General features: G+C 47.5%; 1 protein-coding gene across 1 annotated transcript in view; it reads right to left on the reverse strand.

Moving 5' to 3' along the window:
- Positions 1-14,717, reverse strand: part of stau2 (staufen double-stranded RNA binding protein 2) — a 321,253-nt gene that overhangs the window by 19,184 nt on the left and 287,352 nt on the right. The window contains exon 18 of the mRNA XM_055882277.1: positions 2,935-3,000. Within this exon, the coding sequence (XP_055738252.1) occupies positions 2,935-3,000 (66 nt within the window). The remainder of the gene's footprint in view (positions 1-2,934; positions 3,001-14,717) is intronic.

Consider the following 14,717-nt stretch of genomic DNA (forward strand, 5'->3'; position numbering starts at 1 on the left):
GGTGTCCACATGGCAGAGGATGGGGTGTCCACATGGCAGAGGATGGTGTATCAGGGTGTCCACATGGCAGAGGATGGTGTAATGGGGTGTCCACATGGCAGAGGATGGTGTAATGGGGTGTCCACATGGCAGAGGATGGTGTATCAGGGTGTCCACATGGCAGAGGATGGTGTAATGGGGTGTCCACATGGCAGAGGATGGTGTATCAGGGTGTCCACATGGCAGGGGATGGTGTAATGGGGTGTCCACATGGCAGAGGATGGTGTAATGGGGTGTCCACATGGCAGGGGATGGTGTAATGGGGTGTCCACATGGCAGGGGATGGTGTAATGGGGTGTCCACACGGCAGAGGATGGTGTAATGGGGTGTTCACATGGCAGGGGATGGTGTAATGGGGTGTCCACACGGCAGAGGATGGTGTGTCCACATGGCAGAGGATGGTGTATCAGGGTGTCCACACGGCAGAGGATGGTGTGTCCACATGGCAGAGGATGGTGTAATGGGGTGTCCACATGGCAGAGGATGGTGTATCAGGGTGTCCACATAGCAGAGGATGGTGTAATGGGGTGTCCACACGGCAGAGGATGGTGTATCAGGGTGTCCACATGGCAGAGGATGGTGTAATGGGGTGTCCACATGGCAGGGGATGGTGTAATGGGGTGTCCACATGGCAGAGGATGGTGTATCAGGGTGTCCACATGGCAGAGGATGGTGTAATGGGGTGTCCACATGGCAGAGGATGGTGTAATGGGGTGTCCACATGGCAGGGGATGGTGTATCAGGGTGTCCACATGGCAGAGGATGGTGTAATGGGGTGTCCACATGGCAGAGGATGGTGTATCAGGGTGTCCACATGGCAGAGGATGGTGTATCAGGGTGTCCACATGGCAGAGGATGGTGTAATGGGGTGTCCACATGGCAGAGGATGGGGTGTCCACATGGCAGAGGATGGTGTAATGGGGTGTCCACATGGCAGAGGATGGTGTATCAGGGTGTCCACATGGCAGAGGATGGTGTAATGGGGTGTCCACATGGCAGGGGATGGTGTAATAGGGTGTCAACATGGCAGAGGATGGTGTAATGGGGTGTCCACATGGCAGGGGATGGTGTGTCAACATGGCAGGGGATGGTGTAATGGATGGTGTAATGGTATTAGTAGAATATTAACTTTTAGATCCGTAGCATTTTAATTCAGCTCTTTGGGATTAAACACATTTAGAAAACGTTTATATTTGAAATGAAACTGTTCCATCATTTTTTAAACATTTATTTAATTTAACATGACCATATGAAAATCATAACTGGTGCGTAGATCTGGAGAAATGGTAGGATAATTGGTAGGAGAAATGGTAGGATAAATAGTAGGATGAATTGTAAGCTTCCCCAAACTTGCACCGCCACATGAAGTGATTTGTTTGACAATCTGATGAAAACATCATGACTGGTTGTGTTCGTTCCAATTTAAAAGGCAATACATCTTTACAGTTAAATTACATGTCTTTACTATATAAAAAAACGCTTTAAAAAAGTTGCACGCACATGGATGCCCACATAGGAAGTCCCGTGAAAAAAAAAGAAAAGTATTCCCAGTCTATCTGTGATAACGTAGTGGGTCAAGTATTCCCACATAGGAAGTCCCGTGAAAAAAAAAAAAAAAACGTGCCCACTATGAAAATCAAACGCCTGATTCCTTCTGGCGCCGTTCCTGGAGGGTGACACGGAAGGTTCCGTGGACGGAGCCATGTGTTTCCCACAGTGGAGTGGTTGTGTGTGTGTGTGTGACTGGTTGGCCCATGACCAGACTCTGGTGTAGTGGTGACAGACAGATAACCATCATGCAAAGCGTTAGGCGGCCAGCGGCGGGACATGTGGAGGAGAGGTGGGAGGGTGGGGCATGGGGAGGAGAGGTGGGGGGACAGGGACATGTGGAGGAGGGTTGCGGGGGAGGGGCATGGGGAGGAGAGGTGGGGGGGTTCTATGTAAATGCAGAGCGGAGTGGACACACACACACATATATATACAGCCTACAGCTACACCTCAGCCTACTATATCGTGAATCGTGTATTTGACTCTCATGTAAATATGCTCTTGGCTTTTTTTCCACCAGGGGGAAACACACACACACACACACACACACACACACACACACACACACACACACACACACACACACACACACACACACACACACACACACACACGTGTTTAGGCGCATGAGTGTATTTATATATATTGAGCATGAAAGAGAGGAAACAGGTTAAAGAAAGTGTTGGTCCCATGTTTCATGAGCTGAAATAAAAAGATCCCAGAAATTTTCCATACGAACAAAAAGCTTATTTCTCTCAAATGTTGTGCACAAATTTGTTTAAATCCCTGTTAGTGAGCATTTCTCCTTTGCCAAGATAATCCATCCACCTTGACAGGTGTGGCATATCAAGAAGCTGATTAAACAGCATGATCATTACAAAGGTGCACCTTGTGCTGGGGGACAATAAAAGACCACTCTGAAATGTGCAGTTTTGTCAGACAACACAATACCACAGATGTCTCAGAGGGAGCATCCAATTGTCATGCTGGAATGTCCACCAGAGCTGTTTCCAGAGAATTGAATGTTCACTTCTCTACCATAAACCGCCTCCAACATCGTTTTATAGAATTTGTCAGTACGTCCAACCAGCCTCACAACCGCAGACCAAGTGTATGGTGTTGTGTGGGTGGGCGGGCTTGCTGATGTCAACGTTGTGAACAGAGTGCCCCATGGTGGTGGGGTTATGTTATGGGCAGGCATAAACTACGGACAACGAACACAATTACATTTTATTGATATCAATTTGAATTCACAAATATACTGTGGCGAGATTCTGAGGCCCCTCTTTTTTAAGGTGTCGGTGACCACTAGCGTCTATGTGGCATTATAGATGCTCCGTGTTTTACCTTGATAGGGCAGTCCACCGTGTCCAGTCCCTGCTCCGACAGCTGTTTCAAGGCACTTAGAGCAGCCTGCGGAGGGAGAGAAGAACAGATGACCCAGTGAGACAGGCAGGGAGAGACAGGGAGGGAGAGACATGGAGGGAGAGACATGGAGGGAGAGAGACAGGGAGGGAGAGACAGGCAGGGAGAGACAGGGAGGGAGAGACAGGGAGGGAGAGACAGAGAGGGAGAGACATGGAGGGAGAGAGACATGGAGGGAGAGACATGGAGGGAGAGACATGGAGGGAGAGACATGGAGGGAGAGACAGGCAGGGAGAGACAGGGAGGGAGAAACAGGGAGGGAGAGACAGGGAGGGAGAGACATGGAGGGAGAGACAGGCAGGGAGAGACAGGCAGGGAGAGACATGGAGGGAGAGACAGGCAGGGAGAGACAGGGAGGGAGAGACATGGAGGGAGAGACATGGAGGGAGAGACAGGCAGGGAGAGACAGGGAGGGAGAGACATGGAGGGAGAGAGACAGGGAGGGGGAGAGACATGGAGGGAGAGACGGGGAGGGAGAGACGGGGAGGGAGAGAGACAGAGAGGGAGAGAGACAGGGAGGGAGGGAGAGAGACAGAGAGGGAGAGCGACAGGGAGGGAGGGAGAGAGACAGGGAGGGAGAGAGACAGAGAGGGAGAGAGACAGAGAGGGAGAGAGACAGGGAGGGAGGGAGAGAGACAGAGAGGGAGAGAGACAGGGAGGGAGGGAGAGAGACAGAGAGGGAGAGAGACAGAGAGGGAGAGAGACAGAGGGAGAGAGACAGGGAGGGAGAGAGACAGGGAGGGAGAGAGACAGAGAGGGAGAGAGACAGAGAGGGAGAGAGACAGGGAGGGAGGGAGAGAGACAGAGAGGGAGAGAGACAGGGAGGGAGGGAGAGAGACAGAGAGGGAGAGAGACAGAGAGGGAGAGAGACAGAGAGGGAGAGAGACAGGGAGGGAGGGAGAGAGACAGGGAGGGAGGGAGAGACACAGAGAGGGAGAGAGACAGGGAGGGAGGGAGAGAGACAGAGAGGGAGGGAGAGAGACAGGGAGGGAGGGAGAGAGACAGGGAGGGAGGGAGAGAGACAGAGAGGGAGAGAGACAGAGAGGGAGAGAGACAGGGAGGGAGGGAGAGAGACAGAGAGGGAGAGAGACAGGGAGGGAGGGAGAGAGACAGGGAGGGAGAGACCCATATTTATGCTTATTTATTTTCCCTTGTGTGCTTTAACCATTTGTACATTGTTACAACACTGTATATATTTAATATGACATTTGTAATGTCTTTATTGTTTTGAAACTTCTGTATGTGTAATGTTTACTGGTAATTTTTATTGTTTATTTCACTTTTGTATATTATCTACCTCACTTGCTTTGGCAATGTTAACACATGTTTCCCATGCCAATAAAGCCCTTAAATTGAATTGAGAGAGACAGGGAGGGAGAGAGACAGGGAGGGAGGGAGAGAGACAGGGAGGGAGGGAGAGAGACGGGAGGGAGGGAGAGAGACGGGAGGGAGAGAGACGGGGAGGGAGAGAGACGGGGAGGGAGAGAGAAGGGGAGGGAGACAGAGAGGGAGGGAGAGAGACAGAGAGGGAGGGAGAGAGACAGAGGGATAGAGACAGGGAGGGAGGGAGAGAGACAGGGAGGGAGGGAGAAAGACAGGGAGGGAGGGAGAGAGACAGGGAGGGAGGGAGAGAGACAGGGAGGGAGGGAGAGAGACGGGAGGGAGAGAGACAGGGAGGGAGGGAGAGAGACAGGGAGGGAGGGAGAAAGACAGGGAGGGAGGGAGAGAGACAGGGAGGGAGAGAGACAGGGAGGGAGAGAGACAGGGAGGGAGGGAGAGAGACGGGGAGGGAGAGAGAGAGACGGGGAGGGAGAGAGACAGGGAGGGAGGGAGAGAGACAGGGAGGGAGGGAGAGAGACAGGGAGGGAGGGAGAGAGACAGGGAGGGAGGGAGAGAGACAGGGAGGGAGAGAGACAGGGAGGGAGGGAGAGAGACAGGGAGGGAGGGAGAGAGACAGGGAGGGAGGGAGAGAGACGGGAGGGAGAGAGACGGGGAGGGAGAGAGACGGGGAGGGAGAGAGACAGGGAGGGAGGGAGGGAGACGGGAGGGAGAGAGACGGGGAGGGAGAGAGACAGGGAGGGAGGGAGAGAGACAGGGAGGGAGGGAGAGAGACGGGAGGGAGGGAGAGAGACGGGAGGGAGAGAGACGGGGAGGGAGAGAGACAGGGAGGGAGACAGAGAGGGAGGGAGGGAGACAGAGAGGGAGGGAGAGAGACAGAGAGGGAGGGAGAGAGACAGAGGGAGGGAGAGAGACAGGGAGGGAGGGAGAGAAACAGGGAGGGAGGGAGAGAAACAGGGAGGGAGAGCAGAATGGACTGACTGTCACCCTTCAGCTGAATTTAAATAACACTTAGTCTGAGAACCCCAATGGCAACAGGACACTAACCCTTCTCCCTTCTAACACTAACACTTAGTCTGAGAACCCCAATGGCAACAGGACACTAACCCTTCTCCCTTCTAACACTAACACTTAGTCTGAGAACCCCAATGGCAACAGGACACTAACCCTTCTCCCTTCTAACACTAACACTTAGTCTGAGAACCCCAATGGCAACAGGACACTAACCCTTCTCCCTTCTAACACTAAGTCTGAGAACCCCAATGGCAACAGGACACTAACCCTTCTCCCTTCTAACACTAACACTTAGTCTGAGAACCCCAATGGCAACAGGACACTAACCCTTCTCCCTTCTAACACTAACACTTAGTCTGAGAACCCCAATGGCAACAGGACACTAACCCTTCTCCCTTCTAACACTAACACAGTCTGAGAACCCCAATGGCAACAGGACACTAACCCTTCTCCCTTCTAACACTAACACTTAGTCTGAGAACCCCAATGGCAACAGGACACTAACCCTTCTCCCTTCTAACACTAACACTTAGTCTGAGAACCCCAATGGCAACAGGACACTAACCCTTCTCCCTTCTAACACTAACACTTAGTCTGAGAACCCCAATGGCAACAGGACACTAACCCTTCTCCCTTCTAACACTAACACTTAGTCTGAGAACCCCAATGGCAACAGGACACTAACCCTTCTCCCTTCTAACACTAACAGACTCATATTCAGATTGTTCAGAGTGTTTAGTGGTCACATGTTCAGGGCTGCAGCTGTGATTGCATGGTACAGTGAAATTCTTAGGCTTCAAGCTCCAACATGCAGGACTAGTGAAACACAGGACTAGTGAAACACAGGACTAGTGAAACACAGGACTAGTTAAACAGGACTAAACACAGGACTAGTGAAACACGGGACTAGTTAAACAGGACTAAACACAGGACTAGTGAAACACAGGACTAGTTAAACAGGACTAAACACAGGACTAGTGAAACACAGGACTAGTTAAACACAGGACTAAACACAGGACTAGTGAAACACAGGACTAGTGAAACACAGGACTAGTGAAACACAGGACTAGTTAAACACAGGACTAGTGAAACACAGGACTAGTGAAACACAGGACTAAACACAGGACTAGTGAAACACAGGACTAAACACAGGACTAGTTAAACAGGACTAAACACAGGACTAAACACAGGACTAGTTAAACACAGGACTAGTGAAACACAGGACTAGTTAAACACAGGACTAGTGAAACACAGGACTAGTGAAACACAGGACTAAACACAGGACTAGTTAAACAGGACTAAACACAGAACTAAACACAGGACTAGTGAAACACAGGACTAGTGAAACACAGGACTAGTTAAACACAGGACTAGTTAAACACAGGACTAGTGAAACACAGGACTAGTTAAACAGGACTAGTTAAACACAGGACTAGTGAAACACAGGACTAGTGAAACACAGGACTAAACACAGGACTAGTGAAACACAGGACTAGTTAAACAGGACTAAACACAGGACTAGTGAAACACAGGACTAGTTAAACACAGGACTAGTGAAACACAGGACTAGTGAAACACAGAACTAGTTAAACAGGACTAAACACAGGACTAGTGAAACACAGGACTAGTTAAACACAGGACTAGTGAAACACAGGACTAGTGAAACAGGACTAAACACAGGACTAAACACAGGACTAGTTAAACACTGGACTAGTGAAACACAGGACTAAACACAGGACTAGTTAAACACAGGACTAGTTAAACACAGGACTAAACACAGGACTAGTGAAACACAGGACTAAACACAGGACGAGTTAAACACAGGACTAGTTAAACACAGGACTAGTGAAACAGGACTAAACACAGGACTAGTTAAACAGGACTAAACACAGGACTAGTGAAACACTGGACTAAACACAGGACTAGTTAAACAGGACTAAACACAGGACTAAACACAGGACTAGTTAAACACAGGACTAGTTAAACACAGGACTAGTGAAACACAGGACTAGTGAAACAGGACTAAACACAGGACTAGTTAAACAGGACTAAACACAGGACTAGTGAAACACAGGACTAGTTAAACACAGGACTAAACACAGGACTAGTTAAACACAGGACTAAACACAGGACTAGTGAAACACAGGACTAGTGAAACACAGGACTAGTTAAACAGGACTAAACACAGGACTAGTGAAACACAGGACTAGTGAAACACAGGACTAGTGAAACACAGGACTAGTTAAACAGGACTAAACACAGGACTAAACACAGGACTAGTGAAACACAGGACTAGTGAAACACAGGACTAGTTAAACAGGACTAAACACAGGACTAGTTAAACAGGACTAAACACAGGACTAGTGAAACACAGGACTAGTGAAACAGGACTAAACACAGGACTAGTTAAACAGGACTAAACACAGGACTAGTGAAACACAGGACTAGTTAAACACAGGACTAAACACAGGACTAGTTAAACACAGGACTAAACACAGGACTAGTGAAACACAGGACTAGTGAAACACAGGACTAGTGAAACACAGGACTAAACACAGGACTAGTGAAACACAGGACTAGTGAAACACAGGACTAGTGAAACACAGGACTAGTTAAACAGGACTAAACACAGGACTAGTGAAACACAGGACTAGTGAAACACAGGACTAGTTAAACAGGACTAAACACAGGACTAGTGAAACACAGGACTAGTGAAACACGGGACTAGTTAAACAGGACTAAACACAGGACTAGTAAAAAAGGACTAAACACAGGACTAGTGAAACACAGGACTAGTTAAACACAGGACTAGTGAAACACAGGACTAGTTAAACAAAGGACTAGTGAAACACAGGACTAGTGAAACACAGGACTAGTGAAACACAGGACTAGTGAAACACAGGACTAGTGAAACACAGGACTAAACACAGGACTAAACACAGGACTAGTGAAACAGGACTAGTTAAACAGGACTAAACACAGGACTAGTGAAACACAGGACTAGTGAAACACAGGACTAAACACAGGACTAGTTAAACACAGGACTAGTGAAACACAGGACTAGTGAAACACAGGACTAGTGAAACACAGGACTAGTGAAACACAGGACTAGTGAAACACAGGACTAGTTAAACAGGACTAGTTAAACAGGACTAAACACAGGACTAGTGAAACACAGGACTAGTTAAACAGGACTAGTTAAACAGGACTAGTGAAACACAGGACTAAACACAGGACTAGTGAAACACAGGACTAGTTAAACAGGACTAGTTAAACACAGGACTAGTGAAACACAGGACTAAACACAGGACTAGTGAAACACAGGACTAGTTAAACAGGACTAGTTAAACAGGACTAGTGAAACACAGGACTAGTTAAACAGGACTAGTTAAACAGGACTAAACACAGGACTAGTGAAACACAGGACTAGTGAAACACCAGACTAGTGAAACAGGACTAGTGAAACACAGAACTAGTTAAACACAGGACTAGTTAAACACAGGACTAAAACAGGACTAGTGAAACACAGGACTAAACACAGGACTAGTTAAACACTGGACTAGTGAAACACAGGACTAGTGAAACACAGGACTAGTTAAACACAGGACTAGTGAAACACAGGACTAGTTAAACTGGACTAAACACAGGACTAGTGAAACACAGGACTAGTTAAACACAGGACTAGTTAAACACAGGACTAGTGAAACACAGGACTAGTTAAACACAGGACTAGTGAAACACAGGACTAAACACAGGACTAAACACAGGACTAGTTAAACACAGGACTAGTTAAACAGGACTAAACACAGGACTAGTGAAACACAGGACTAGTTAAACACAGGACTAGTTAAACAGGACTAAACACAGGACTAGTGAAACACAGGACTAGTTAAACAGGACTAAACACAGGACTAGTGAAACACAGGACTAGTTAAACACAGGACTAAACACAGGACTAGTGAAACACAGGACTAGTTAAACACAGGACTAAACACAGGACTAGTGAAACACAGGACTAGTGAAACACAGGACTAGTTAAACACAGGACTAGTGAAACACAGGACTAGTTAAACTGGACTAAACACAGGACTAGTGAAACACAGGACTAGTTAAACACAGGACTAGTTAAACACATGACTAAACACAGGACTAAACACAGGACTAAACACAGGACTAGTGAAACACAGGACTAGTTAAACACAGGACTAGTTAAACACAGGACTAGTTAAACAGGACTAAACACAGGACTAGTGAAACACAGGACTAGTTAAACACAGGACTAGTTAAACACAGGACTAAACACAGGACTAGTGAAACACAGGACTAGTGAAACACAGGACTAGTTAAACACAGGACTAGTTAAACACAGGACTAAACACAGGACTAGTGAAACACAGGACTAGTTAAACACAGGACTAAACACAGGACGAAACACAGGACTAAACACAGGACTAGTTAAACACAGGACTAGTTAAACAGGACTAAACACAGGACTAGTGAAACACAGGACTAGTTAAACACAGGACTAGTGAAACACAGGACTAAACACAGGACAAAACACAGGACTAGTTAAACACAGGACTAGTTAAACAGGACTAAACACAGGACTAGTGAAACACAGGACTAGTTAAACACAGGACTAGTGAAACACAGGACTAGTGAAACAGGACTAAACACAGGACTAGTGAAATGTTCCCTTCTAACATTAAATTCTCCCTATGTGGTCTTTGTCTTCGTTCCCTTAAATGTGCATCTAGCGTTATTAGGCTAATATGTGTGTGTGTGCTTTAGCGTGTGTGTGTGTGTTTTACTGATTGTTTGTGTGTCTGTCTGTGAGTGTGTGTGTGTGTGTGTGTGTTTTACTGATTGTGTGTGTTTTTGTCTGTGAGTGTGTGTGTGTGTGTGTGTTTTACTGATTGTGTGTGTGTCTGTCTGTGAGTGTGTGTGTGTGTGTGTGTTTTACTGATTGTGTGTGTGTCTGTCTGTGAGTGTGTGTGTGTGTGTGTTTTACTGATTGTGTGTGTGTCTGTCTGTGAGTGTGTGTGTGTGTTTTACTGATTGTGTGTGTGTCTGTCTGTGAGTGTGTGTGTGTGTGTGTGTTTTACTGATTGTGTGTGTGTCTGTCTGTGAGTGAGCGTGTGTGTGTGTGTGTGTGTGTGTGTTTTACTGATTGTGTGTGTGTCTGTCTGTGAGTGTGTGTGTGTGTGTTTTACTGATTGTGTGTGTGTCTGTCTGTGAGTGTGTGTGTGTGTGTTTTACTGATTGTGTGTGTGTCTGTCTGTGAGTGTGTGTGTGTGTGTTTTACTGATTGTGTGTGTGTCTGTCTGTGAGTGAGCGTGTGTGTCCCCCCTCACTGTGTTGGTCGAACGTTATTAGGTCATCATTTCCACTGTGTTTGGCTGCCTCCAAATTTCCTAAGTCAATCGCTGTCCCCGTCTGCATTCCTGACCACTAACACAATGTAAACAGCTCCGGGCCTACAATACCTATCAATCACACACACTGGCTTAGAAACACAACATACAGACATGAACTACTAACAACACACGCTGCTAACAGACACAACTCTATCTACATCCTATGTAGTGAACTACTTTTTGACTAGTCCTATGAGCCATATTCTAAAGTAAATGTAGGCTAATGTTGCTGGGGGGGCAATGAGGAGATCTCCCCCCCCCCCCCCCCCCCCCTGAAACAACCAGACATTCTCTGTCTGGACATCAGATCTGACACCTGTAACAACCAGACATTCTCTGTCTGGACATCAGATCTGACACCTGAAACAACCAGACATTCTCTGTCTGGACATCTGATCTGACACCTGTAACAACCAGACATTCTCTGTCTGGACATCAGATCTGACACCTGAAACAACCAGACATTCTCTGTCTGGACATCAGATCTGACACCTGTAACAACCAGACATTCTCTGTCTGGACATCAGATCTGACACCTGAAACAACCAGACATTCTCTGTCTGGACATCAGATCTGACACCTGAAACAACCAGACATTCTCTGTCTGGACATCAGATCTGACACCTGAAACAACCAGACATTCTCTGTCTGGACATCAGATCTGACACCTGAAACAACCAGACATTCTCTGTCTGGACATCAGATCTGACACCTGAAACATCCAGACATTCTCTGTCTGTACATCAGATCTGACACCTGTAACAACCAGACATTCTCTGTCTGGACATCAGATCTGACACCTGAAACAACCAGACATTCTCTGTCTGGACATCAGATCTGACACCTGTAACAACCAGACATTCTCTGTCTGGACATCAGATCTGACACCTGTAACAACCAGACATTCTCTGTCTGGACATCAGATCTGACACCTGTAACTACCAGACATTCTCTGTCTGGACATCAGATCTGACACCTGAAACAACCAGACATTCTCTGTCTGGACATCAGATCTGACACCTGAAACATCCAGACATTCTCTGTCTGTACATCAGATCTGACACCTGTAACAACCAGACATTCTCTGTCTGGACATCAGATCTGACACCTGAAACAACCAGACATTCTCTGTCTGGACATCAGATCTGACACCTGTAACAACCAGACATTCTCTGTCTGGACATCAGATCTGACACCTGAAACAACCAGACATTCTCTGTCTGGACATCTGATCTGACACCTGTAACAACCAGACATTCTCTGTCTGGACATCAGATCTGACACCTGAAACAACCAGACATTCTCTGTCTGGACATCAGATCTGACACCTGTAACAACCAGACATTCTCTGTCTGGACATCAGATCTGACACCTGAAACAACCAGACATTCTCTGTCTGGACATCAGATCTGACACCTGAAACAACCAGACATTCTCTGTCTGGACATCAGATCTGACACCTGAAACAACCAGACATTCTCTGTCTGGACATCAGATCTGACACCTGAAACAACCAGACATTCTCTGTCTGGACATCAGATCTGACACCTGAAACATCCAGACATTCTCTGTCTGTACATCAGATCTGACACCTGTAACAACCAGAAATTCTCTGTCTGGACATCAGATCTGACACCTGAAACAACCAGACATTCTCTGTCTGGACATCAGATCTGACACCTGTAACAACCAGACATTCTCTGTCTGGACATCAGATCTGACACCTGTAACAACCAGACATTCTCTGTCTGGACATCAGATCTGACACCTGTAACTACCAGACATTCTCTGTCTGGACATCAGATCTGACACCTGAAACAACCAGACATTCTCTGTCTGGACATCAGATCTGACACCTGAAACATCCAGACATTCTCTGTCTGTACATCAGATCTGACACCTGTAACAACCAGACATTCTCTGTCTGGACATCAGATCTGACACCTGAAACAACCAGACATTCTCTGTCTGGACATCAGATCTGACACCTGTAACAACCAGACATTCTCTGTCTGGACATCAGATCTGACACCTGTAACAACCAGACATTCTCTGTCTGGACATCAGATCTGACACCTGTAACTACCAGACATTCTCTGTCTGGACATCAGATCTGACACCTGTAACAACCAGACATTCTCTGTCTGAACATCTGATCTGACACCTGAAACAACCAGACATTCTTTGTCTGGACATCAGATCTGACACCTGAAACAACCAGACATTCTCTGTCTGGACATCAGATCTGACACCTGAAACAACCAGACATTCTCTGTCTGGACATCAGATCTGACACCTGAAACATCCAGACATTCTCTGTCTGGACATCAGATCTGACACCTGTAACAACCAGACATTCTCTGTCTGGACATCAGATCTGACACCTGAAACAACCAGACATTCTCTGGACACCTGATGCATCAATGTAGGTCTAAGTGGGCCAAACTGGACTGGACTGGACTAAGTTTAACCAGGCCAAACTGGACTGGACTGGACTGAGTTTAACCAGGCCAAACTGGACTCGACTGGACTGAGTTTAAACAGGCCAAACTGGACTGGACTGAGTTTAACCAGGCCAAACTGGACTGGACTGGACTGAGTTTAACCAGGCCAAACTGGACTGGACTGGACTGAGTTTAACCAGGCCAAACTGGACTCGACTGGACTGAGTTTAAACAGGCCAAACTGGACTGGACTGAGTTTAACCAGGCCAAACTGGACTGGACTGGACTGAGTTTAACCAGGCCAAACTGGACTGGACTGAGTTTAACCAGGCCAAACTGGACTCGACTGGACTGAGTTTAACCAGGCCAAACTGGACTCGACTGGACTGAGTTTAACCAGGCCAAACTGGACTCGACTGGACTGAGTTTAACCAGGCCAAACTGGACTCGACTGGACTGAGTTTAACCAGGCAAAACTGGACTGGACTGAGTTTAACCAGGCCAAACTGGACTGGACTGAGTTTAACCAGGCCAAACTGGACTGGACTGAGTTTAACCAGGCCAAACTGGCCTGGACTGAGTTTAACCAGGCCAAACTGGACTGGACTGAGTTTAACCAGGCCAAACTGGACTGGACTGAGTTTAACCAGGCCAAACTGGACCGATCTGATCCTACCAGGCTGCTGATCCCTGACAGACTCTTGAGATGAGGTCCAGATGTGCCCCCCTCACCTCCTATCTCCTCCCTCTCTCTGTCTCCTAAGAGGAGGAGGAAGGAGGAGGAGGAGAGAGAGGGAGATTACATAAATCTGCTGAGATGACACTACCAGGCCCCACTGGGCAGCCCCCACATTACCACCCCCACCATACCCCCAATCCCACCCCCCCCAACCCTAGACGCAACCCCCCACCCCCATACCTACACTACCGTCATCGCAGAGAAAGGAGGTTGGGAAAAAGAGAGAGAGAAAAATGAGTGAGGGATTCCCCAGAAACACAGACAGACTCTGTATTTATTAGAGTGAAAAGTGAGATCTGAAGAACTCTCTCTTTCTCTTGAGTTCTCACCCACTGACTCCTTTTCTCCTCTCCCTTTCCTTTCCTCCTCTCTCCCTTTCCTTTCCTCCTCTCCCTTTCCTTTCCTCCTCTTCCCCTTTACTTTCCTCCTCTCTCCCTTTCCTTTCCTCCTCTGCCTTTCCTTTTCTCCTCTCCCTTTCATTTCCTCCTCTCTCCCTTTCCTTTCCTTTCCTCCTCTCCCTTTCCTCCTCTCCCTTTCCTTTCCTTTCCTCCTCTCCCTTTCCTTTCCTCCTCTCTCCCTTTCCTTTCCTCCTCTCCCTTTCCTCCTCTCCCTTTCCTTTCCTTTCCTCCTCTCCCTTTCCTTTCCTCCTCTCTCCCTTTCCTCCTCTCTCCCTTTCCTTTCCTCCTCTCCCTTTCCTTTCCTCCTCTCCCTTTCCTTTCCTCCTCTCCCTTTCCTTTCCTCCTCTCCCTTTCC

This window comes from Salvelinus fontinalis, chromosome 25, assembly GCF_029448725.1.
Source record: "Salvelinus fontinalis isolate EN_2023a chromosome 25, ASM2944872v1, whole genome shotgun sequence".
Lineage (NCBI taxonomy): Eukaryota > Metazoa > Chordata > Actinopteri > Salmoniformes > Salmonidae > Salvelinus > Salvelinus fontinalis.